Source organism: Micromys minutus (genome assembly GCF_963924665.1).
Source record: "Micromys minutus genome assembly, chromosome: 9".
NCBI classification, from domain to species: Eukaryota; Metazoa; Chordata; class Mammalia; order Rodentia; family Muridae; genus Micromys; species Micromys minutus.
The window spans coordinates 32,838,434-32,864,428 of record NC_137978.1 but is presented as its reverse complement, the minus strand read 5'-3'; the positions used below and the strand labels follow the sequence as shown (position 1 = coordinate 32,864,428).

General features: G+C 43.5%; 2 protein-coding genes across 3 annotated transcripts; one reads left to right on the top strand and one right to left on the bottom strand.

Annotated features, from left to right (window-relative positions):
- Nucleotides 1-47: 47 nt before the first annotated feature.
- LRRC41 (leucine rich repeat containing 41) lies at nucleotides 48-18,312 on the bottom strand (the record flags this gene model as incomplete). 2 transcript variants are annotated; one of them, XM_080921810.1, is made up of 10 exons in its annotated part: nucleotides 48-655; nucleotides 743-818; nucleotides 1,060-1,182; nucleotides 1,644-1,742; nucleotides 1,830-1,994; nucleotides 3,139-3,399; nucleotides 5,633-6,740; nucleotides 13,359-13,429; nucleotides 14,371-14,457; nucleotides 18,114-18,312. In XM_080921810.1, the coding sequence occupies 10 exons, from the start codon at nucleotides 18,310-18,312 to the stop codon at nucleotides 436-438; spliced, it is 2,409 nt and encodes an 802-aa protein (XP_080777936.1). In that variant the 3' UTR covers nucleotides 48-435. The 2 variants fall into 2 exon arrangements, with proteins under 2 accessions (XP_080777936.1, XP_080777937.1); XM_080921811.1 differs by lacking the exon at nucleotides 18,114-18,312 and adding an exon at nucleotides 17,419-17,539.
- Nucleotides 18,313-18,660: 348 nt separating this feature from the next.
- On the top strand, nucleotides 18,661-25,696 carry UQCRH (ubiquinol-cytochrome c reductase hinge protein). Its single transcript, XM_080920819.1, has 4 exons — nucleotides 18,661-18,810; nucleotides 22,623-22,646; nucleotides 23,330-23,491; nucleotides 25,467-25,696. Exons 1-4 carry the CDS (start codon nucleotides 18,757-18,759, stop codon nucleotides 25,497-25,499), a joined length of 273 nt encoding a protein of 90 aa, XP_080776945.1. The 5' UTR covers nucleotides 18,661-18,756; the 3' UTR covers nucleotides 25,500-25,696.
- The last annotated feature ends 299 nt before the right edge of the window (nucleotides 25,697-25,995 follow it).

Genomic DNA, 25,995 nt, shown 5'->3' with positions numbered 1-25,995 from the left:
TTTTGGTTTAAAAAAAAAAAAAAAGAAAGGAATAAAGGTATGAAAGGGATTGAGGCCTGGAACAGATTGGTAAACCCAGGAGGGAAGAGGCCTGGTGGTAAGCATTCCTATACTTCTCTAAAGCCTGGGTGCCTGCTTGAGGAATGAAGCAGGAAACCCCAGAGCAGTGAAGACAGAGACCAATAACCTCCTGGCCTGGGGTCCCAGAGTACTGAGTACGTGGCCCAAAGCCTCTGAACTCAGCTGTGGGAATGCCTTTGCTGGGCCTCATCAAGGCCTCCAGGACCTCAGTGCCAGGGAAGATGAAAACAAATAGAAATAGACAAGTGGCAGAAGGAGGATGACAGAATCAGTGGTTGGGGATTCTGGGCAGCCCATGGCTCAGTCCCTGCAAGCTGATGGTACTGAGGATGGGCCTGTGAGGTATGGGCCCCATCACATGGTGCTGACATAATCTGCAAAGGCCTGGGTTGAGTCCCATGAGTCGCTAACCACGTGGCAGGTAGCCCGGAGTCTTCGGATTGCTTCTCTTGCTGTAACTGCATCCTGGTCCAGCCAGTTCTGGAAGAGGCGTAGGTGACCAAAGGCTCCACGGCCCCAGCGCTCCAGTCGTTTGGCAAACTCCAAAAGCCCATCTGGCTTGATGCAGTTGGAACTGGTAGGGATAAGATGAATTAGATATCCAGAAAGCAACTAGTCTTTTGTCTCCCATACCTTGTTTCCCAATCCCTAGCTAGCATACCTGATGTCCAGCTGACAGAGAGAAGAGGAAGAATCCTCTGAGAAAACATCTGCTAGGGCTAATAGGCCAGCATTCCCTGGAAAGAGGGGAAAGAGGAATACTCATTACCTCTGCCCATGAACAGGGAAGCAACATATCCTATCCCAGCTCCAACTTGGGAGAACCCTGGTCCAGTCCTAGTGGTTCTGAAGATACTCAAATACCCATTTTATTGTAACCTCTGATGTCTCAGTGGACTGGTACCTTTACCCCAAAAGTTTCTCAGTCAAAGGCCTAGTTCCTTCTTTCCTGACTTCCCTCTAGAGTATGGTCCCTACCCAGGCGGTTCCCTGGTAGTCGAAGGCCCTTCAGTGTAGAGTTGCCCTTCATAGCAGCAACCATCTCAGGTAGAAATTGGACCGGGCGCTTCTCAAACAGACGACAGAAGGAGAAGGTAATTTCTGTCAAGAGAAAGTAGAACTTTCAGATGACTGAAGCAGGGGTGGTGCTGTGCCTCCTGTCCCAGTTGGCCTAGTATTGTGAGTAGTTATACAGACCTGAAAAGGGTGATCTATAATGATTTATAATGACCCAAGCAATGCTGGAACTCAATTCAAATAGGATATTGAGCCTGTTTGAGGAACAGATAATTTTTTATCCACTGCTTCCCCTTTCTGTAGTAACTGATGCCTTTGCAGGGGTGGAGGTTACAAGTGAGTATCTGAAGGGAACATCCACACACAGTAGCGCATTTATTTCTCCCCACCACCTTACTTTCTTATTAATAAACACAGCCAGACTGGGTGATGTTAGAGGGAAGGAAGGTCATGCAGGCTCTAGGAGAACAGTGGTCTGCAGACTGAGGCAATGACAAAGCTACAGGGAGGACACAGAACACTCAGGCTCTGGGTTAGGGTCTTACCTTGAAGGGTCAGATTCTTTAGCAAAAAGAGCACCTCACTCTGACAATCTGCAAGATTCATATCATGGAAACTCAGCCTCTTCAGGGATAGGTTGTATTCTGGATAGGAGACATAAGCCATGGGTGGTGGGCTTAGTTTTCCCAGGGGACAATGCTAGGTCCCTACCTATGCTCCACCATTCCTACCTTTGAGTGTTTGCAACACAAGCCCGAAATCTTGAGGAGAGGAGAAGGTGGCACTGTCCAGTGACAGTTGCTGTAGAGAACCTGAGGCCTTCAGAACAGAGCAGAGCAGTGGAGCAGGCTGGGCTCCTCGTGGGAAGCCCATTTCCAGCTGCTCTAAGCAGTTTTCTGGATGTAAGAAGAGGACATTTCAGTTAGCTGTCTACCTCACTTAAATAAAACACATGTTTTAGGTGTGGTTCCAGAACTCAGGGAAGAGACGCAGGTAGGTCTGTGTGAGTTCAAGACAGCCAGGGCTACACAGAGAAAGCCTGTTTCCAGAAAAATAAACAAACCATGCATTTTATGTGTGGGCATGTGTGTACCATGGTGCTCATGTGGGGTTCAGAGAACAACTTGTAAGAGTCAGTTCTACCATGTGCATTCTGAGGATATTTCAGGTCTGGTGGTAAGTGCCTTCTCATGCTAAGTTATCTTCCTGGCCCTCTACTTCTACATGTAAGTTCTAGAAATGGACCACTAAACATAAAATCTTGTTTTTGCATTTAGAGATAAGACATAACAAAAGAAGAATATGTAGGGGCTTGGGTGGACACCTCGGGATTTGCTATGTAAGTGATTTGGATTCCTAGAACTTATATAAATGACAGGCCTATTGTGGCCTACACCTGAAATTCCAGCACTGGAAAGGTGGAGTCAGGCAGGTCTTGGATTCACTGGTGAGCCAGTCTAGCCAAAATGGTGAGCTTCCAGGTTCAAGAGACATTTTCAAAAACATATGATAGAGGAAATATAGCTCAACGGTAGGGTATTTGCCTAGCATGTATTAAGTCCTAGGTAAATTCCTAGAATTGCAAACAAAAACTCCTTGTTTTATTCAGGAGGTAAAAGTGTTTGCTGTACAAATCTAGGTTTAGTCTCTGCATTCCACAGTGGAGCACAGATCTGAAACCAGAAGTTGTCACCTGATTTCTACAGTGGTATACATGTGCACACACACAATAACGGTAACAAAAGTACTAGTACTACAAGAGGAGACATGAAGTAGAGAAGCAGTGAAGGACCACCAAGCCTAGATTAAGAATGACTAGTATAGATGCCCTTTCTGGAGACAGCTGTCCTGGTCATGCTCACAGCAGTCTTGGCGTGTTTAACCTAAGGTTATTTAAAAGAATGGCACTGTGTAAAGGGAAATAACATGACAGCAGGGTTGAGAGGAAACAGATCTGCAGTTGAAGTTCCCTTCATTTACCCACCCAAATGCAGCTGTACATAATTAGAGAAATGTGTATGTGCATTTACACTACTTCACCTGGTATTTCTTCATCTCCAATTATGTGTCCAGGGGCCCCAGCATTCTCTGGTACAGCAGGGTTGTCCCTCTGGCTTGGGTGGTCAACACGAATAGACAGGACTCTCAACAGGGGCAAGGCTCGAACAATGGCACGGGTCAATTCCAGGATGGGCAGTGGTGAGAAAAGGTCACTGAGATGCAGGGCACGGAGGCGACATCCAGCCTGGCCTGACAGGACCCGTAGGCTGTCCAGGAGGCGGAAGATATTGGAGCCCAGACCTATGGCAAAAGAGATTATAGGTCACAGATGTGGGAAATTTAAGCAGAATATCCAGTGATGTGTTCATCACTGAGGTAAGTTTTAGCATTTTTTCCCTCTCCTGGACACAAGGAGCACATAGTGTTCTTGTCCATGTAACCTGATAAAACAAAATAGGAACTGAGGAAGCAAGAGTTCAATGGGTGTGTAAAAGGTGCATACTGAACAGTGGTTTCTCAGTAAGGCCTCCCAATTCAGCTTTAAATACTATAAAGGAGATAAACTACAAGGGAGAAGAAAGTGTTGGCAGAAGAAACTTGTTATTTGTAGGTCTGAAGTCTGAGCAACAGGTTCTAAGCTGAATACATGGTATGTAAATCATGAAGGGCAAGCAGGAGCAAACATGAGCAAAACAATCCGATAAAATCTGGAGGTATGGTGGTGCATACCTGCCATCCCACGTGGGAGGTGGAGGCAGCACTGTGGGTTTAAAAGGCAGCCTATGTTCTACAGGAAGACAGTATGTCCCATGTTTTTCTAAACTAAATAGGTCGCCAATGATAGCCTTCCTGCCTCCACTTTCTGAGTAGTCCCACACTTGGCCTGTGACTGGACAGCCGGGGCAAACTATGTGCTTAAAGGAACACTTGTACAGTACAGACAGTGGACTGTATGAAGGGAGGACTGCTGAGGTTAAGTCAGGTGAGGAGTAATGACAACCTCAACTAAGGACACAAATAGACCTGGACCTGGAAAATGTAAAAGTAGGGCATTCGTTTGAGTGACTGAGTCAGTTGTGATGTCTTTGTAAGCAGAAGGATCAGTATAGGGACAGTGTATCCAGGTTGGAAATGAGTTGGAAGGGCGATACCTAGTAGTAAGCTGAGTAAATGAATTTGGATGTTCAGGAAAAAAGACAGGGCTAATGTCATCAGTTGAGTGAAGGGGATATTAGTATCGGTGGCCATTGAAGCTACAGGAACGGATACAATTGTCTAGAAAAGGAGATAAAGTGGGAGAATTCTGAGAAACTGATAATTGGGATGAGAACCATTGAGATAATGGGAATACTTCAGGAAAAAAAAATTGGGTTTTTTGTTTTTTTAAGGGGTTTATCTTTGTGGCCCTGGCTGTCATTGAACTCACTATGTAGATCAAGCTGGCCTTGAATTCAGAGATCTATCTACCTCAGTCTCCCAAGTCTATAGTAAGCATGTACCATTACATCTGCCTCAGGAAGGAATAGTAAAAGATTAAATTGGAAAGGGCATGTGAAACCTAGCATCAAGGACTGTGATGACCACACCCTTCTCTGCACTGATGAAGGTGTGAGGTCTGAGTGCAGACAGTAGAAATAACTACACCTTGAAGAGGATGTGGGTGCAGACCAGGATCTCTAGAAGAAGCAGTAGAAAGAAGGGAATATAGTGGCTTAACAGAATGGATTTCGAAGTCAAGTTATCTGGGCTTGAATAGTGGCTCTACAGTTTGTTAAGCAGGGTTATTGGGGCAAGTCACTTCACAAGGTCAGTGTTAAAAATTAGATTGGTTAGTATTTTGAAAATATTTTATGATATAGCCTAAGTATATGAAAATTGCTAAAGCATTTGAGAAGCATGCCTCCCCAGAGAAGGAGGAAATAAAAATCTAGAATTAGCTTCAGATAAGGTATTTCATTGTGGTGAAGAAGGAAAGGAGGAACTTAGAAGTAGGCTAGTTGAAGGAATTCATGTATGACATATATTTTCTTTGTAAGGTCATCTACTAAGTAAAAGAGTTTGGAACTGGCAGATTGGAATGGGGGTTGATGTTATAGATACAATGAAGGATATTGATGGCCATTAATGGCACATCATGTGGTTTTTATAATAGTACTTAGCAATTTAGGTAGTTTTAGTCAGATTGTAAATTTTTCCTTATAGGTTGCTGGTCTGTTTTTTTCTTTGTTTTTTCCTTCCTTCCTTTAAAAAAAATCCTGGTCAGTTGTTTTAATTTGACTGGTGCGAAACAAATCCAGAGCCCGGTCTGTGTCTGGATTGTCCTCTGTGACTATCTGACTTCTTAGCCCCTTAGTCTTTCTTCCAATAGTAAATCTAGAATACAGACCTCACTTTCCTTTCTGAACACTGTGTGCCAGTGTCTTCTGTGTTTCCTTTTTGCCTCCACATTTCCACCTCCTTGATCATACGCCCCACTGACTAGGCACAAGTGCTTTTGAGACGCAAGCCCAAGCCTGTTCCTTCAGGTGCTTACCATTGTAGGAAAGTGTAAGGCTCTCCAGTGATACCCAGGAGCTCAGCAGATGGCACAGTGTCAGAGCTGCCTCTGTGGAGAGAGGAACTGTGAACAGTTCCAAGGTGGAAATGCTGCGGAATCGCTGGGATGCCTCTAGTGCTGGGAGCCCCAAACAGCTAGGATCGGATCCATCCAGAGCTCCGCAAGCTACTTCCCCAATCTCCATCTCTTCACCATCTTCTTTCTCACCAGCCACAATAAAAACAAAGTCATACAGGTCTTCAGACTCTGCACCAGACCCCTGACGGGTACGGGGACCTTTCTTCCCTGCAGCTCGTTTGAAACGCTTTAAGGGCTTAGGCTGTGAGGCTGAGCTAGCTGGAGCCCGTTTGGATGACGTGGAAGAGGAGGCAGAGGAGGCTGCAGTTGTAGCCTCATAAGAGGTGGCTGCGGAGTACAACTCCCTCTTAGAGTCTGTTCCACCTATTGTCAGGCTCTCTTGTGTGCTGCGGCGTGTTACACGAGTGGTTGGTACAGCCCTGGGCATCTGCTTGACTTCACTCTTCCGCCGGGTGGCCATTAATGCTGCAGCACATCGCTCTGCCGCATCACGCCGAGGCCTGCGAGAGCCTAGCAATAAGGACCCTTCATCTCTAGATGGAGCCCGGCCTCGGGAGGCTTCACCACAGAGGCGGCAAGGCAAGCTACCAGGGCCTGGCTGCCAAAAGCCAGCACTCATGGTAAGGATAAGGATGAAAAGGGCTGACTCGGGCACAGGCCAGGAATACAGCGACACTTGGCTAACAGCGCCATGGTGGATGAGCTGATGCAACAGCTGTCGAAGTGACTGCTGAGCAGCCACATCAGAGAACAGCAGGTGGCGGAATTTGAGGGTATGCAGAGAACTGGCCAGGGTCTCTAGAACCCTGCGGTTGGGCTCTGCCACTAGCTCAGTTGCTCCCTGCAGCATATTGCAGATGGTTAGCTGTCGGACATGGCGGGAGCTGTGCAGGAGAGGTGAGAAGCGTTGATCACAAAGACGCTTATCAGAAGACACATCAATGGTTCCACGTAGAACATGGGAAAAAAAGGCCTCCATAAACTTGGCTCGCCAGCAAGTCACACTCTAAAGAGCAAAGAAAACACCAGGAATGTGTCAAATGTCCTTTTTCCTGTAGCAAACATTTCTGAGTACTCATTGAGATAGGCTTCAGTCTAAGTAACACAAACTCACAAACTTTGAGGTATACATTACTAGTGGCTCCATTTTATAAATTAGCAAGGGATATAAACAGGAAGGAACATGTTTTAGTTCTCTCTGTAGGGTAACTGTAATGTTTTTGTCTGACAAGCAGTAAGTCTTGTCACTGTGGCTGTGTACACAGGTACAGAGGTAGTTTGTCCAGCATTGCTCCTCAGGCACTGTTCACCTTTTGTGGTAAGATGTTTTTATTGGGTTCAGACTTGGCAAATATGTTAGGCTACCAGGCCAGCAAGCTGAAGGGATCTGTTCCTCTCCACCATAGGGACTAAAAGTGTGCATGCAGCACTTGGGAGGCAGAAGAAGGCAAATCTGAGTTTGAGACCAGCCTGGTCCACAGAGCAAATTCCAGGACAGCCAGGGCCACATAGAAAAACATTGCTTTGGGGAAAAAATTAACAAAAACAGCAAAGGATCTGGAGTTGGTGGTGAATGCCTTTAATTCTAGCAGTTGTGAGCCAGAAAGCATGATCAACATAGTTGCAAAACCATAGAAACACTGCTTTAAAAAAAAAAAAAAGGCAGATGGATGGCTGAGCATTTGGGAGCATTTAGTTGCACCTGCAGAGGACCCAGATTCAGTTCCCAGCACCTACATGATGGTTTGCAGCATCTGTCATTGCTGTTTCAGGAAACCAAGGTCCCTTTGGAAATAAGGCTCATGTACACATACATAATAAATACTTGCAAGTAAAACAGTCAAACTTTTTAAGGGCACTGCTATACCCAGCTTTTGTGTACATGCACACTGATGTCAAAGGACGAATTATTTGAGGGTATTGAGGGTAGCTGTCCTATGGGTTTCCGGGAATTCTCCCATTTTTCAGTGGAGGTGTGCTGGGATTATAAAGAGCTATATTGTTTTGCCTTCATATGGGTTCTGGGGATCCAAACAGGTCATCAGACTTACCTAGTGAGCACACACTTTAAAGAGAACTCAGGGAATCAGACACTTTACTGATTAAGCTATCCCCTAAGCCCAACTGTTTTGTCTATTGTATGCATATTAAATGAAACTTGCTATAGGACACTTCTAATGTTTACATACAGGTCAGTATGAGTGTTTGGACAGGTCCAAAGAGGATGTTGGGAGTCCCTGTAGTTGGAACTTCAGGTAGCTGTGAGCTTTTTTTTAGGAGGCAATGCTGGAACCAAAGCCAGTACTCAATTGAAATAAAAATCTTGAGTGCTGGGATCAAACCCAGGGATCTGCATATGCCAGTTACTGACTTTCCTCAGCTGAAGTAAACCTGGAGAGAGGACAGAAGTTATCACCAGTTATCATACAGGTAAGTTAGCAATAAAGACTTGGGCCCAAGAAATCTGGTTTCAAGGAACAATCTTTGTGTGCATACATGTATGTCCCTGTAGCTGCCAAAGTCAATCCTGGGTGCCTTTGACACTTTGCTTACTTCACTTTTTAAGATAGGGTCCCACTTGAACGCAGAGCTTTGTTAACTTTAGCCGCCTTAATTTGGGAACCCTGTTTCTGTGCTGGGATTATAGGCAGGTGTCATGCCCACCCAACATTTACCCTGTCTCAGAAAAACAAGCTCTGAAAGGACCAACTTCTTTCTTTTTTTTTTTTCCTTTTGTCTCTTCTTGAGACAGGGTTTCTCTATATAGCCTTGGCTGTCCTACAACTAGCCTTGTGGACCAGGCTGTCCTTGAATTCAGAGATCCATTTGCCTCCTGGGATCTAAGGTGTGCACTATATTGCCCAGATTTTCAATATTTGATTTAAAGCAAAATTTTCTGTACAGTTGTTTTCTTCAACTGCCATCCCAAAATGCACATCAGCTTTCCAGTCTTGGTGATTCTACATGTATCATCTCAAGCAAGGTCCAAACATCTTTATTTTTTTGGTTTATTGAGACGGGGTTTCTCTTTGTAACAGTCCTGGCTGTTCCAGAAATCACTCTGTAGACCAGGTTAGCCTGGTAGATCATGTCTGGTAGAGATGTCTGCCTCTGCTGGAATTAAAGTTGTGTGTCACCATGCCTAGCTAAGCATCTTTATTTTTAAAACTGTTCCCCCAAATGATTCTAATGTTCACCAGAGATTAGGAAGGGCTACCTAAATGAAAGACACCAAGCCCTCAGAGTTTGTTTTTCAGATTAAGTTTTATGGTCATGGGCTAGGGAAGTTCATATGCTGCAGTATGTGTGTGTGTGTATGTGTGTGTGTGTGTAGGACAACTTCAGTGGAGTCAGTTTTAAATTTATGTAGGTTATAGAGCTTAAACTCAGTCAGGTTGCCAGGCATATCAAACAAGTGAGTTTACTCTTGCAAGCACTGGAAGGATTTTGTTTTGTGGATACGGCCTGTTTTCCAAGTGCTGGAACTGTAGAAATGTGCCGTCACACCCAGCTCACAGCCTTACAGTTTCTAGCGTAAAGCATCCAGTCCCCTGTTTCCTAATGTGGAGTAGAGCCCACTGGCTCCAGTACAGGCTCCAATTCTCATTCATATTCTTGACCTGATTCCTTCTCTGAGATATAGACTATCACCTGCTTTATGATGAAAATTGCTGCATGGATCAAATAAGGTGAAGTAAAGGTACTTTAAAGACATAGTGTTAACTGGCACAGCACCCGATTATCAATCTGGAAGGATACTACAACAGACCATTTCTCTCTGACCCTTACCCAAGTCAATCTTTCCTACCAGAGCCACACCCTCAATTCAAATTAAGAGTTAGGCCCTTAGTATCCTCAGGCAAAAGCCTGACCTTTTGTGTTAGGCTATGCCTGCTCTGGTAATATTTAGGAGTACTTTCATGCTGGAGTCAACCTACAAGTCTTGTTTACCTGCAGGACACTGGGGAAGCAAGAAAACTTAGCTGGTAACCAACCAGCTTCTCCCCTTTTGAAAGCTCGGCATTGAACCCAAAGCCTTGTGCATATTAGACAACACATTTTAAAATTTTATGTATATTGGTGTTTTGCTTTTGTGTATAACTGTACAACTTGCCTGGTTTGAAGAGGGAAAGGGTCACTATGTAGGTACTAGGAATTGAACTTGAGTACACTCACATATCAACAATGCCCTTGGACAACACATTTAAACACTGAACATTTCTCCATACTCTGCTTAGTTTTCAGTGGTAGCAAAGGATGTCTTTGAGTCTGTACTAGCACTTTCCCTACTTGTAGGATAAGATCTTTCTATGTAGCTCAAGCTTGCTTCAATTCTGCCTCAGCACACTGGGATTACAGGCATGCAGATAGCTTAACATAGTCTTAGAAATTGTTTACAAAGCTGAGCATGGAGGCAGATGGCTTTAATCCTGGGCAGAGACAAGCAAATGTCTGAGTTCCAGGCTAGCCAGAGCTACATAATGAGATTCTATTTCAAACAACGTGAATAAACCTTCAACTTTAAAGGGAAGTTTATATGGCCATGAAAAAGATGGACAACTGTGGCTGTTTCTGCTGCAAGGGATAATGAACATGTAGGTAAAACAGCTGGACTTTTTCAGATCTGTTGATAAAAGTGTAATACCTCAAACGTGGTAACCACATGAGTAGCATGGCACAGTTAATAGAAACAAATACTTCAGAGCCAAGGTCAATCAAGCTAGGTCTATTATGTACTAACCATAGGAAGACCTATTTAATCATCTGCAAAAACTATACCAACACAGAAGTTATTTTATTCCATTGCTACTTTTAAAATATGTACATTGATACTGAAACATATCTAAGAATCTAGTCCAAGTAACTCATTTTGTGGACTAGAATACAAGAATACAAACTGAATTAAACACCTTCTTGCATGGGGGTGACAGGAATGATGCACTGCTAATGAGAGGACAATTGTCCTCCATGAGCTCACAGCTCAGGCACTGACAGTGATGGGAACATGTGTACCAATGAGGGAGGGTTAAATACTTCCCATTAGTATTAATAGATGTTTGCAGATTTTGTCCATTTTTCTTCTGGATCCAAATTTATTTGCTGTTGTTGAGAAAGGGTTTGAGGTTTTGTTGCCAGGGTTAGTCCCAAGATCACTAGTTGTTATTGAATTAAATTCCTTATCCTTCTTTCCTCCCTCTCGACCTAAAAAAGGTTCTGAGTTTATTTTTTTTATGTTTACAGAGGTTTTGCCTTCATTTATGCCTCTTTGTCCAGTGCCTAAGTAAGAAAAAGATATTGGATCCTTGGGGCTAAACTTACAGACAGCTATAATGATGTGCATGCTAGAAACTAAACATGGCTCTTTTGGAAGAGTGGCCAGAATTCTCAAACACTGAGGCATCTCTCCACTCTTCAAAAGCTTCATTTTAATTTGGCTTTCTGACTCTGCATGTGACTTCACTTTCACAATGACTTTTCTCAATAAGAAAAGTACACCCGATCCTTTTGTGAACAAATTAAGCACACGTGGAACTGCCATAGGCTGGTCCTGTTGACATGTATTTATTTTGGATGATATACGGGTGATAGTTCTCACAGCATGAACCCTCTGCAGTCAGCCTAAGCCCATACCGTACTCCCCAACTTCCTTGGTATAAAGGTAAACAATCCTATCTCTAGGAGTTCAGATAACCTAATTTTGTTAGAAGTTGTAGAACAATACTATGTCAAATTCTGAACTATTCTGAATCCCTGAAAAAGGAAAAAAAGACAGAAAAATGATTTGGAACTAAAAATTAGGTATAGGCCAACTCTGGTGTATGTGTATAATGTTATATACATACTGGTTTTTATGACGTTGAGACAAATTTGAGCATTATACCATGCATTTAAATGTTTTTATTTTATTCTTTCAAGACGTAGCCTTGCACCATCAAACCCAACAACATCTTTTAAAAATTATTTTAGTATTTGAAATACAAGATGCAACAATTCTGTTATTGACTATTATTTTTCTATTCTAGGGATGGACTACTGGACCTTGAATATGCTAGGAAAATGCTCTACTACTAAGCCAGATCTTTAGTCTTATGAATGTTCCAATCATTCTACTGTTTTTGATATTAAACTTAATAAATCTTCATGATTATGTCAACTTTTACATGCATGAATTTCAAAAAGGCAGAAAACAAACACCATCAAAGTGAGGTAAGACCTAGTAACCCTTTAATACTATCACTCAGGAGACAAAGGCCTGTGGACCACTATGACTTTAGGCCAGTCTGATCTACAGTGTGACCCTGTGTCACAGAAAAACAGTACTTCATGATTTTATATTTATGAAGCATCCATGCTCATCTCTGTATTATTCCAATTTTTAGTGTACTTGTTACTAATTTCTAGTCAAAGGACCTGAATATTTCAAAGGTTCCTGACTTACATAACTCAATTGTCCATAAAGAGTTATAACAGAGCCAGGTGTACTGGTACAAACTTTAATCCCAGAATTTGGGAAGCAGAGACAGGAGGATCTCTGTGAGGCTGGCTGAGCCAACTTGGTCCAGTACTATATAGTCAAGATCCTGCCTCAAAAAAAATAAATGGATGGATGAATTAATGAATAATAAATAATATGATAGTTGGTTCTAATCAATAAAACATTAAGGCCCAAGTTTTAGGCATCTGTTTATATCTGAATGACATTCTGTAACCAAAAAAAGGTTTACTAACATGAGGTAAAATTATACTTTTCCACATATTATTATGACATTGAATGTTTTTTTACTTCACAGGAGTTTTTTGAAGTCAGGGTCTCAGTCTTAGATAGTGAAGTCTGGCCTTGAAACTTGATATGTAGCTAAGGATAATCTTGAACTTCTGATCAACTTTTCTTCTCCATATTCTAGAGGCAGACAGGCTGACTACTACAGAACCAGATAGAAATATCCTCTCCCTTGTCCTATACACTCACACTCTATGTTCACTCAGATCAGGATATACAATGAAGAGCTTCAACCACTGATGACTAGTCCTTAATCCATTTTATTTTTTATTTTAATTTATGTGTATGGCTGTTTTGCCTACGTGTATATCTATGTACCACGTACATGCCTGGTGCTCGGTGAGGCCAGAAAAGGGCATTGGATTTCTTGGAAGTAGAGTTATAGACAGTTGTGAGGTGCCATGAAGGTGCTGGGAACTACATCTAGGTTCTCTGTAGAAGCAGCCAATGCTCTTGACTGTCGAATCATGTCTCCCCACTTAATCCTTTTTATATAGCTTCTCCTAAGCTAGATGAATGTACCAAGGCCTTGGAAACAGAAGTTTTGAACTTAGTAAAGATGAGTTGGTTTGTTCTGTTATTTTAATTCTTTGTTAGTTTTTTGTATCAACTTTGTCAAAAAACTCAAGGAATCATGGGTGATTTTTCTGTTTTTTGTATACCCTGTAATCATGGTGAACAAGTAAATGTTAAAAGCCAAATAAGCCAAAACTGTGTGACAAATCACCTGAGCTCAGCTCCCAAATCCACTCCCTGCACTTCACTAGTTTCTAGTTTGTGTATGTTCTACTTGCTTTTACTATGCAAGGTTAGGCTGGACTTCTTCCTGGTACCTGAACTTACCTCCAAACCGGAAGGCCTTGTCTTCATCAGCTCATCCCAGAGTCGACGCCAGATGGCTTGAGTAGAGAGACCTGCAGGAAGAGGTATCGTATCACAGTTGATTTCCTGCTGCCCACCATGGATGAAGTATATCAGCCTTTCATACTGTTCTCTGACCTGAGTAGCTAAGACTGGCTCTAAGGATAGATGACTGAAGTTTGAATATTGATTAACTGTTTTAAAGCTATATGGTCATGGGAAAGCTACTTGTTCCCTCATCTATAAAATATAATTAATGTCTATTTCATAGGGCTGTTGAGAAGGAAGTAAGTGAATAAATGAATCTTTCTGGATTAAGTTCCTAGAACTGCTTGGCCAATCAAGGTTACGGAAATATTAGCCAATGAGAAACAGCTTGTTAAAATAGAAAAACTAATGTCCAAAAGTTCTAGCTATAGCTTGTTTGTGTTTATCAGCATAGAAGTGATGGTATACATGTGTTATGGAACTCTATAGGAAAAAAAAATAAGAAAATAGATGTGAAGGTACTTTTTATAAGAGATGTATTTCTTTTTCATGTGGTATGTTTGCCTGCAAGTATATTGTATACCACATGTCTGATGCCCACAGAGGCCAAAAGAGGATGTTGGATTGCTGCAACTGGAGTTATGTAGTTGTCAACTGCCATATGGGTGCTGGGACCCAAACCTAGGTTCATCCTAAAAGTAGCAAGTGCTCTTAAACCATTAAGCCATCTTTCCAGTACTATGTAGGTCTTTCTTTCTATCTTTTGTTCTTTGAGACAGGGTCTCCCATGTAGCCTTGGCTGGCCTAGAACTGAGTTTGTAGACCAGGCTGGCCTCAAACTCATAGAGATAAACTGGCTTCTGCCTCCTAAATTCTGGGATTAAAGGTGGGAACACCACACCCAGCTAAGGCACTTGTTCTAATTGATTATCAGTTACTTGAAGAATATCATGGTGTCTTCCTTGTTCATAATCACTGACTGAGAGAGAGTAAGAAAGACACTTACCTTTTTTGAGAGCAGTTTCCTCAATCCTCTCCAAGTAATATATATTGAGCAGAGGTAAGATGCTTTGAAGTATTGGGCCTGGGAGGGCTACAAAAACCAAAACACAGAGTTTACTTTTTCCCCCTCTTGGGTTCTAAACATTATCTATCTTAAGGCAACTGAAAATTCAGAGGAAAGGATGAGTTAAACAAACTGACTTGCTTGCTCACTGAGGTCAGTATACTTCTGCCCAAGGAACACTGGACTCTGAGTATACTCTGAGCTACTACTTTCCTGTGAAAATTAAAAATAACTATTCTCTAAATTCATTATACCTTAAAAAAAAAAAAAAGTTTTTCCTTGGAAGCAAGAATCAGGAATTCAAGGCTAGCCCTGATTATGACAGTTTTCTTATTCTAGTCTTCTGGTTTGCCTTTATTTATTCTCCCACTTTGGCCTCATTACTAAAAGCAGTGCTAATATTTAAGAGAGAGAGAGAGACAGAGAGAGAAGTTAGAAAAAAATCTTACGTCAGCAGGAGGATTGTTGCAAGTTCAAGGTAGCCGGATCTACATGAGTACCAGGACAGCCAGGGATAATATAGCAAAGTCCTGACTCAATAAAACAAAATAGGGGTGTGTGTATTGGGGGTTGTGTGAAGACGGAATAGTTTAGAATGGCTACCTTGTGACATTAAAGATCATGATCGTAATTTGTTTAACACAATACCTGCTCATAATAAAGTCAGTGAATACTGGCTATTATTATCTTAATTTTGTTTTAAAATTATGCATATATGTATGTATCTATGTGGAGACATGTGCAAGTGAGTGCAGGTGCCTGTAGAAGCCGAAAGGTGTTGGATACACTGGAATTGGAGTCTACGCAGTTTTGATCTGATATAGGTGCTAGGAACTGAACTGTCCTGTGTAAAAGGAACTCTCTTTCCGGCACTTCCATTTATAAAAGACGGCTCACTCCTAGCTGTCTTATAACTTGAGGCAATCCTATCTCAGCCTACTAAGAACTAGGATTACAGGTGTGAGTCAGCACACACAGCTTTTCCTCCGTGTATTTTTTCTTGACTTGAGGAATAAATGAATCATGAGGCCCAAGAATCTAGTGTACATTTTTGTATCTATTAGGTACTCATTAATATTCACAGTTCCTGTTGAATGAGAACATTAATTCCCTGTGCCATTACAGTAATGTAGGTCTATCATCTGACAAACTATTTCTTGGACCTCTCTCAATCTTGCTCCTCCTGATGACATACTCTGCTCAAAACCTTTCTAAAACACTCTACTCGGTTCAGGATAAAGGTCAAATCTCACATCCTGGTATTTAAGGTCACACACCTTCTACTGAACTTTTCTCATCATACTCTTGAGAGATGTGGCACAGCAGGTATGAGGTCAGAGGGCAACCTGCAGGAGCCAATTCTCCTAGTTGGGTCCCAGAAATTGACTTTAAATTGTCACTGTTGGCAGCAGTGTCTGACCTGCTGAGCCATCTCACTGGCCCAGTGTCTTTTGTTTTGTTTTTCACTACACTCTTGTGTTGCCTTCATTTACTATCCTCTCATCAGCGCTATCCACTAACACCGAGAAGCCTTTCTTGACTGTTTCCTAGCTCACCCGAGACTTCCCTCTGAAACAGCAGCGCTCGGCAAGCCTCTCTCTTCCTTGGCACCTCTAAGGAGTCAAGCTCTTACTGGGTGGCTATTTACTGGATCTAACCCACTACAGGCTCTCCTGTCTCCTCTCACTAGGAATAATGAAGTAGTGATGAGGATACAGAGCAGCCTTCGGAGCTTCCCCTTTTCCTCTGGACTCTGCTCCCTTCTGCTTAGCAATCCTCTCGCCTCTCACAGGAATTTTCATCTCTTCTATCTACAAACTCTACTCTTCTTTCTTTATTCTTAAGACAGGTTCCTTGCTTCCTTCTAGCCATACCTTTTTTCCTTTTAAATGTTTCCTCTTTGCTAGCCAGGGCCTCCATAACACTCAACTCCTCTTCTAGCCAAGATTAGCATCTAAAGAATCTCCACGCTGATAACAGGCCGCCATATTGCCAGGACTTCTCTGAGCCCCTGCTCAGCCCCACTGAGTCCTTTCTCCCATTCACCATAGGGTCAGCCTGACCTTTTCCTGCTCAGCTTGGCACAGGGCCTCCACAATCTCCTCTGCTCACAGGGCCTGAGGACTTCTTACCCCTTTCTTCTCCCTGACCCCCACCTTCAGGAAGGCGCTTGGGCCTTCTCAGCAGTGGTGGCCAACTCTAACCACAACATGGCCTACCTGGCCACTCTAAGGCCTTACAGCATATTCTGTACCAGCAACCCTTCAAACCCACCTCCTCATGGTTTAAAAATCTTCACTCTTAATTCTTAACTGACCAGGGCCTTCTTTCTGGCAAAGATGTCACCACCACCCTAGGGCCTCCTGGTGGAACATCCCCTGTACACTCCAAGGCCATGAGCCTCCTCTAATGTTACCCTCCTCCACCTTCCATTTGGCCTGACCTGTGATTTCATCCAACTTCAGCCTGACTCTACTCCACTACTACCATTCTGTTAGGCCCATGGCCTCCCTTGTCTCTCCTGAAGCCCGGACTGCCTCAGAAGGCCCTAACTTTCTCTTTAACTCTCTACTACCACTTTTCACATCGTGGGACCCTTTCCCCTCTTAAGTTGCCAGGCCTCTGGCCTGCGGTATCCTCCTACAGCAGGGCCTCCTTGAGACCATCTGGTTGGGGTGCTCCAGGCCGCTGGCCTTCGCTCAGATCGGACCGTCTAGACAGGTCCAGCCCTTTGGTACCGGCCGCTCTCAGACCTGAGGCCTCGGTTCCCTCCCATTCGGACCAAGGCCCCTTCCCCACGACGCGTCTTATCCCACTTGGGCTCCACAGCCCGGAATACCCTGGCCCCTGCCCCGCCTGAGGCCTCCTCGGCCCTTCCCGCCGGCCGGTCTTTCGAGCCTGTCCGTGCTTACAGAACCTCTCCCGGACCCCTCCACTCACTTTCCACCCTTCACCACCCTGGCCCATCCAAGAGACCTCCGGCGTTACCTGCTCTGCGGGCGGGTCAGCAGCTCAGTTTAGCAGTGAGGTCTAGGGCGTCGGTGCGCTCCCTTCAGCCCTCCGGCCGTCAAACAGGCCACGGCGCCCCCAGCCTTTCGGCTTCTCCCCCAACTCCACTCCCTTGCTCTTCGCTCGGCTGTCGCACCCCGCCCATCCGCTGGGCTCCGGGAGTCTAGCTACCCGCGGTGTGCCCCGCAGACAGCGGAGGCCCTGGGCCGTCAGTACAGGTGGCTCCGGGCCTGGCCTCCTTGCCTCGTGTCGGGCCTGCCCATTTCGGCCCCTGCCCGGAGGTAGCCCGGCCATCCCGGCCGGTCGGTTCGAAATCCGAGAATCCTCAGTTCAGTCCGGTCCAGCCCGGTGTCAGTTCCGAGCCTGCGGCCCCGGCCTGCCACTCCAGCCCCCGTCGCTAGGGCCCAGCCAGCTCTGCCCCATACCGGGCCTTCTGGCCTCGCCCCCCGAGCCCCCCAGGCAAGCCGTGGTTCGGGTTCACTGGCTCGTCTGGTCTCAGTCTTCACTCTGTCCAACCCTGTCAGTCACGGAATTTATGTTCAGACTCTATAATCTGATTCCCCATGATCTGGGCTGGGCCTTGCCCCGGGCCTCTCGGCCTCGCCCCCCGCGCCCCCTAGCCGCTGGGCCGCCCCCGCTCGCTGCTGGAGGTAGCCCCTCACTCCGCGACTTACCCCACACCCCGCTCTCCAGAACCCCCATATGGGCGCTCACTGCCCGCCCGCACAGCTCGAACAGGGCGGGGGGAGCGCTGGGGCCCGAGGCCGAGCTCTTCGCTGGCGCCGCCTCCCGGGACGTGGCCTCCATGGTCGTTGCTGCCGCTACCTCACAGAACCAGCAACTCCGGGCGCGCCAGGCCTCGGGCGCCGCCATCTTGGGGAGGTGCGCGAGCCCGAGAATGACACACGCAGACCGCCATCTTGAAGAGGTCAGCTTTTAGGACCGCTCCATAAGTAATATGGGTAAGAACAGGAACTACATCAAAAGACTATCAAACAAATTAGCAGATATTTTAAATATCTTAAGAAATATTACTTGTAAAACCTGTTATAGATCAATACATTTGGGCAGGAAGTGACTAAAAGGATGTTACTTAGCAAATTCTTTGCAGGCATATATACCAGTTCCCCCTACGTCTTGCAGCTAGCGAGTAGTACAGGCCAATTTGTGGGTGTGTTCGAGACTACGATGAGAATGCCGCACTTCCGGCCAGGTCGCCGGATATCCGTTGAGTGACCCTTACAAGTCCTTCTTAAACCTCAAGTGGAGTATCTCTCCTTGTTGCTCTTGGTGTTGACTCCCAAACCGACTCTCGACATGGGACTAGAGGACGAACGAAAGATGCTCACTGGATCTGGAGACCCCAAAGAGGTAAGGCTAAGAGGTTAGCAGGCTCGGGACCTAGCTTATCAAAGCACCTTCTGGGGCTCTCTTAGTCCGGTTTGTATCCTAGGGTTCGCGAGGTCCAGAGAGGTGGTTTCCACTACTTAATCTTCAGAATTCTTTGATTGACTTTGGACAAATTAATAACTAGTCTTTCTCTGTGGTGGTTTTTCTATCCCAAAAGTGTGAAGGTGTAACTGGAGTTTATAATGGTGTGCCGATAAACAAGTGTAAAAAAACCAAACGGAACCCCCCCCCCCCGGTTTTTTGAGGTTCTAATTTGGTGTTTTGAGGTTCTAATTTGATAAGTGTGTAGCAAAAGACCAACGTTAGTCTTTAACCTAGCTTAAGTCAGGAATTCCTATTTATGGAAATTTCGGGGACCCTAGTCTTAGTAATACCAACACTTTGTGAAAAGTGACTTCTGGGGTTGGGGTGTAGCCCCACGGTGAAACGCTTGCCTAGCTTCAAGAAGCCCCGTGTCTGTTCCCCAGCACCTCCAACAAAAAGTGGTTCTTTTGGGATGGAGATGGCCAAGCACTTGTGTCTTTGGGGACAATGTAAGAATGTGTAGTGTAATTCTATGGTGAAAGAGGGCGCTCTTTCCCACGTTGAGTACCAATGTAATAAATATTGACTGCTTATGCTCCGAGTGCTTCATTTGCACCAAGATCTTTAACTCGCACAGCTTTCCCGTGAGGTCAGCGTCAGGTACATTATTTTTGTCATTTTTATTAGATGAGGCAGCAAGCAAGAAAGTTTATTATCTTGTCTGAGGGCACACAACTTCCAAGACAACACACCTGGGACTCCAGCCCAGACGTCCTGGCTTGGGAGCCAGACTCACTTTCCTTCCATTTCCTGTGCGTTTGTCTTTTGTCTGCTTCAGGACAAGCCTTCGGGCCTTAATGGATTTGGAATTATTTGGAAAAGTGTTTGTCCCTTAATTTTTTTCTAGTCTTTATTTTCAGAAAGTACTGGAGCCAGGCTCAGAAAGTTTAACAGGATACCACGGCAGAATAAAAGTTTTAAAATAAAGAAAGTTGGGCTTGGTGGTCCATGCCTTTAATCCCAGCACTCTGAGAGGCAAAGGCAGGAGGCTCTCTGTGAATTCAAAGCCATCCTGGTCTTCATATCAGGCTCCATGATAGCCAGGACTATAGAGATGTCTCAAAATGCCAATAAGTCAACAAATCAATAATAAAATAAAGTTGAATTCGTTTTATGAAAGATCCATAATGAAATACTGAATGGATATTAAATCATTTTCTTTAATGTGACTTTTAGTTTTACTCATTGGTGGAAACAGTCCATAATTAGACCTGTATTTGGATTTGTTTAGCATGGTATTTTAAAAACATTAGTGTTGTAGTGATGCTAATTGGGAAATGACACAGTTGTCTTGCTTCTTGAAAGCTAGTTTCAGGGTTTTTTCCCTCCCAATTTTATTTTTATTTTATATTTGTGTTTTGTTTACCTTTGCACCACTTGTGTGCCTGGTGCCCTCTGAGACCATAAAAGGTCACTAGGTCCTCTGGAACTGGAATTGTTTGTGAGTAACCATGTAGATAGATGCTAGGAAGAGCCAGGGTTCTTTGGAAAACAGACAAGTGCTCTTAATGCTGAGCCATCTTTTTCGAGCATGAGTAGGTGTTGGTGTATGTATGCATCTGTCTGTAGGTCCTTTCATATGGGCTTGGGCCCAGAGCTTCAAGTATTCTAAGCATGCTCTTTACTGCTGAGCCCTGATGTCAGGGGCTTTTTTGGGAGGCATACTCTTTCTTTGTGAATATTTAAAAATAGTTTATTTTTGTGCATACGACTGTTTTACCTACATATATGTGATTGGAAGATGGTGTTGGGTCCCCTGGGACTGGAATTAGAGATGGTCTTGAGATGATGTGTGGGTGTTAAGAGTCAGATCTGGTGGGGCTGGAGTGATGGCTCAGTGGAAAGAGCACTGGCTGTTCTTCAATTCCCAGCAAGCACGAGGTGGTTCACAATCATCTGTAATGTGATCTAATGCTCTCTTCTATCTGGCATGCAGGTGTACATGCAGATAATGCACTCATATACATAAAATAAATAAACCTTTTAAAAAAGAGAGTCAAAGCTGGTTCTTTTGCAAGAACAGCAAGTTCTCTTAGCTACTGAGCCACCCATCTCTTCAGCCCTTTAATAAATTCTTGAAGGGTGTTTTAAGAAACTTTACTTGATGAAAAACTAGAATTTATTTCTACATAACATCTCTACATTTAGGAGAAACCTTGTCAGCCATGTAAAGAGCAGAGGTTACAGTTGAACCTCCCTGTCCTTCACTTCTAGGGTACTGTCTTGTATTAGGATTTGGGAAACATGATTGTTGAGCCCATCTTTTTATTTCCCTATGTGCCTTTACTTTAATCTCCCAAATGTGGTTACCTGTATATATATATAGTCAGACAAATCACTGTGCCATACACTAGATTTAGGACCTGTGCTCCAGTAGGCAATTTTTATAATTAGGGAAGGGAAACTAATTAAAAGTTATACACTGGAATCAGAAATAGATAATATGGGCCTGGTGTTCCCTTTTGTTATATTTATCTGCAAGTTAAAAATCGGTGATTATAACTTTAAGTTGGCCAAAGAAGGATTTAGGTTTGGCCATATTCATATTCTAAATTCAAGTAAGAGTCTAGAAAAAGTGCTGGAGAGAGTGCAGTGGTTAAGATCCAGTACTGCTCTTGCAGAGACTCTGAGTTCAGTTCCCAGAACTTACACCACCTGGCTCACAACTGCCTGTAACTTCAGTTCCAAGGAATCTGATGTCTTTGGCCTCTACAGGCACCTGCATTTTCATATGTACACACACACACACCCTGTAGTTTAAAAAAAGTGAAAATATTTTTAAGTTTGTATTCCTCTAAATGTGGTTTATAACACATTATAAATGTTGGGATATACAACAAAGTTTAGCTATTTTTTAGTTACTATGGTTTTGAGATAAGGTCTTATATCATCCAGGCTGGACTCGAACTTGGACTCCTGGTCCTCTTCCTTTTAGGTGCTGGGTTTAGACGAGAGCACCCCTTACCTGGTTAAACTAAGGCAGGTTATTTTTGTTTTGTAAATAGATATTTGGTGTCCCACACCCCTATTGGCCTTTATGAACAATGATACATATACCTACACATGCACACACACTCCCCCAAAGCATTTTTATAAAAATTGTGAAGGAAACTGGATATGGTGACATGTGTGTGTGTGTGTGTGTGTGTGTGTGTGTGTGTGTGTGTGTAATTTCAATCCTTGGGAAGGGGAGGTAGGAGGTCCATTACAAATATGAAACCAGTCTGGTCTACAGTGAGACCTTATCAAGCACAAATAAAGAATCACAGGGAAAATAAGGTTTAGAGCCTTGGTTCCATGGGGAGGAATGATGGAGGCAAGGTAAACAAGCTTGATCAAGTTAAGGATTAGATAGTTTGAATAATTTTGGTGCACTCTGAACTATGTGCTGATCCCTTGTTGACCTTTGGCTCTGGATAGGGGGCAGTGTGTGAGATACAAAGTTAGTGTGTGAGATTTGCCTTAAAAAGTGATTGGGTATATGGATTTTAGATTGGTACATGAAAGGCATGTTGTCAGGCAAGCTGTATATTATCTCTAAAAAGTAGTTCTGGGAAGGCAAGATTTAGCACTGAGATTGAAGCTAGGATGACTCATACAGTCTCTTCTTCGTGATTGTGGTATAAGTGTGATTGGGGAAATGCATGTTATAAGATTGCTGTTGACTTAATTTTCTTTTCCTTTTGTAGGAAGAAGAAGAGGAAGAATTAGTGGTAAGAGGGACCTCCAGTGTGGAACTACCTTACTAGAATTGGAAGGTTGAGCTGTGTTGAAACTCCAGGGTATTTTACAAAATCTTTGACAACTTGGGGAAAATGATGGGATAAGCCTTTAATACCTCCTGTGCAGTGAAGTGTGGGAGTGTGAGCCTTAGAAAGCTGTGTCTTTTCTAGCCCTGGGGCTTCTTTGGTCCTGCCAAGAATCAGACAGCATCTCGAAGGCTTGGCACTCATCTGCTATTTGTGTGTAATAAAGAACTCTAAAAGGAAATTTTCTTAGTTCTCCATGTTTGTATTTTTCTGACTTTGCAAGTAGAAGGCTAGGCCTGATTCTTACATGAAATTGAATCCTAAATGCTGGGTTAACAAATGATGCCTCCAGTAGATCTATTTCCTGTTTGACAAGGTTTCCTTTACTATCTTGTTTCTCAGATAGGACTGAGGCTTTCTGAGGCAACCTTGGAAGGCAGAAATCTGAAACTTCCCTACTGCTTAAGCATCAAAGAATTAAATAGGTGCCACCTCTGGTTCTAATGTGGCTCTGCCTGCTGGCCTGTATGGTAACTCAGAGACAGCACCTTTATTTATTGATGATACTGCCCAAAAGCCAATATTTGGTAGATATCTCCTGAAGCATCCATTTCGTTCCTTTTCCTTTTTTTCCGTTTCTTCATCAGGACCCCCTAACGACAGCGAGAGAGCACTGTGAGCAGCTGGAGAAGTGTGTGAAAGCCCGGGAACGACTGGAGCTGTGTGACAGTCGCGTGTCTTCCCGGTCAGAGACAGAAGAGGATTGTACAGAGGAGCTCTTTGACTTCTTGCATGCACGAGACCACTGTGTAAGTCAGTCTGAAGATAGGAAGGGCAAAGCTAAACATGGCCATCAGTTTGAACAGTCTTTATGCTCTAAGTGGATACATTAACTATTTACTAAGGGCCCTTAATATTAGGTTTTATGAAAAGCATTTTGTATATATGTGTCCTATTCTTACCACATATGCTGGAGGTAGGTATCTATCTCCATGGTACAAATTGAAACAGACTCCCACAGGGAAAAGGATGGCCTCCTAACATGCCCTGTTAAATACTAAGGAGGATGGATTTTATACATTGTTTTCTTTTAGTTAGAGATAAAGCACAGGCCTCATGCATACTAGGCAAATGCTCTGCCCACTAAGATACACCCCCAGCCCTGGATTGTATATTTAAAAAAGAAAAAAAAAACTTAAAAAAGAAATTGTTATTTTAAAATTAATTTTATTTGTATGGGTGTTTTGCCTGCATGAATGCCTGTGTATCGTGTATGTGCCAAAAGTCAGAAGATCTCTGTAACCAGATTTATAGACAGTTCCCAGGTAGGTGCTGGGAACTGTCCTCTGTAAGAGCAGCTAGTGTTCTCAAGCACCGAGCGATCATCTCTCCAGGCTCAGATTTTATACTTTAAATAATCTTTCTATGTATATGTGCCTTCAGTTTGTACCTAGTTGTATAGGTTTTTTTTTTAAGTCTGTACTTCACTCTTTCATATAACAGTATTTTACACATATTACATACATATAGAATTTAATAGGATTGGTTGTTAAAACTGGCTAGGGCTGGGCACTAGTGGCACCTTTAATCCTAGCACTAGTGAGGTAGAGGCAGACGGTCTCTTTGAGTTTGAAGCCAGCTTGGACTCCAGAGTGAGTTTCAGGACAGCCGGGACTACATAGGAAAAAACAAACAAACAAACAAAAACAAACAGAAAACCTTATTAGGTAAACTAGGTATAGTGGCTCAGATCTATAATCCTAGCACTTAACCATTTAGAGCACTGAGGCACGAGGATTGCCATGAGTTTGAGGCCAGCCTTGGCTACATACTTTTAGTCAAGTCTAGGCTATAGAATTAGATCCTGCCTCAAAAACACAAAACCAAGGACAATTGATTGGGTGGGTAGCCAGCCTACTGAGAATATATTCTATATGTAGATAGTAGAGCACTTGCCTAGTGAGGCCTGGGTTTGATCACCTGTGGGCGAAGGTTGTCTGAAGGGTAGTAGTGCATGTTAGAGAAATTCGGGAAAAGTGAAAATTTCACACTCTGCCGATAGAAATAAAAAGTAACACAGCCAATGTGTTACATAGCTTGGCAGTTCCTTAGAGAGGCAAACATAGAGCCTACTGTGCACATTTGTAGTCCTAACTATTTATGAGTCTGAGGCAGGGGGGTCCCTGAAGGCCAGTTACTTGAATCCAAGCCTGGTCTAAACAGGGAGATCTTTCTCTTTAGGATAAAGAGTTAAATCTAGCATATGGCCACAGTCAACACTGAGCAGCAATTCCATTCCTACATATCAAGAGAAATACAGAAAGTTTTAGATTTCTATTAGGGTGGTGGCACATTCCTGCCAAGGTAATTACAAAAAGCAGATTTGTGTGGTGATATAGTAGAAGTTTGCAGATTTCATGTAACATGCCTGCAGGCCAGGCCAGAAGAGGGCACCAGATCTCATCATAGATGGTTGTTAGCCACCACATGGTTGCTGGGAATTGAACTCAGGACCTCTGGAAGAGCAGTTGGTACTCTTAACCTCTGAGCCTTCTCCAGCCCCTACATGCAACTTCGAAAGAAGTAAAAGATAAAAAATTCAGAGTTGCAGACAGGACAGAGTCAGGTGCCTAGGACCCAGTGGGAGTTCCTAGGGCCTGTGTGTGTGGATGGGGTGCCAAAGACTGAGTGTCGGGACATGAGCTCTACTGTTCAGGCCATGAAGGACCTGGGAACTGTGACGTTAAAGCTGAGTGCTGACATTCTTTTCTTTCTCTTGTCTAGGTGGCACACAAACTCTTTAAAAGCTTGAAGTAAATGTGCAGACTCATTTGCCTCAGCCTTGACACTGGGAATCAGGAACAATTTCTTGATTTTTTTTTCAGGTTTTGAGGTTTTGAACAATTGTTTTTGATGTAGTAAGTTCTTGAGAACCTCATTGATTTTTGGCAAGCAACTTCTCTTCTGTGTAATTAGAAGTGATTCCATCTTAATAAACTGATCTACAAACTTGCTATTTGTCCTTCCTTTGTCACACCCTTATTTTATTATGTTTTAAATATTACAACTTTTTTCTCCATAAAATTGAACCTGCAGTATTATGCTGGACTGCATCTCACCCTTCTGTTCTATTTTGTAAGTCTTGCAAAATTGCACTTGCTGGTTCTCAACTTTTTAATCCTGCCTCAGCCTCCTGATTTTCATATTATAGGTAAGTGACACAGACTCAGTTCCTTTGAGATCTCCCCTCCCCCTTTTTGTGGCTCTAAGAATTGAATCCAGGGTTGAACTTTGTATAGAGTATGATTATGCA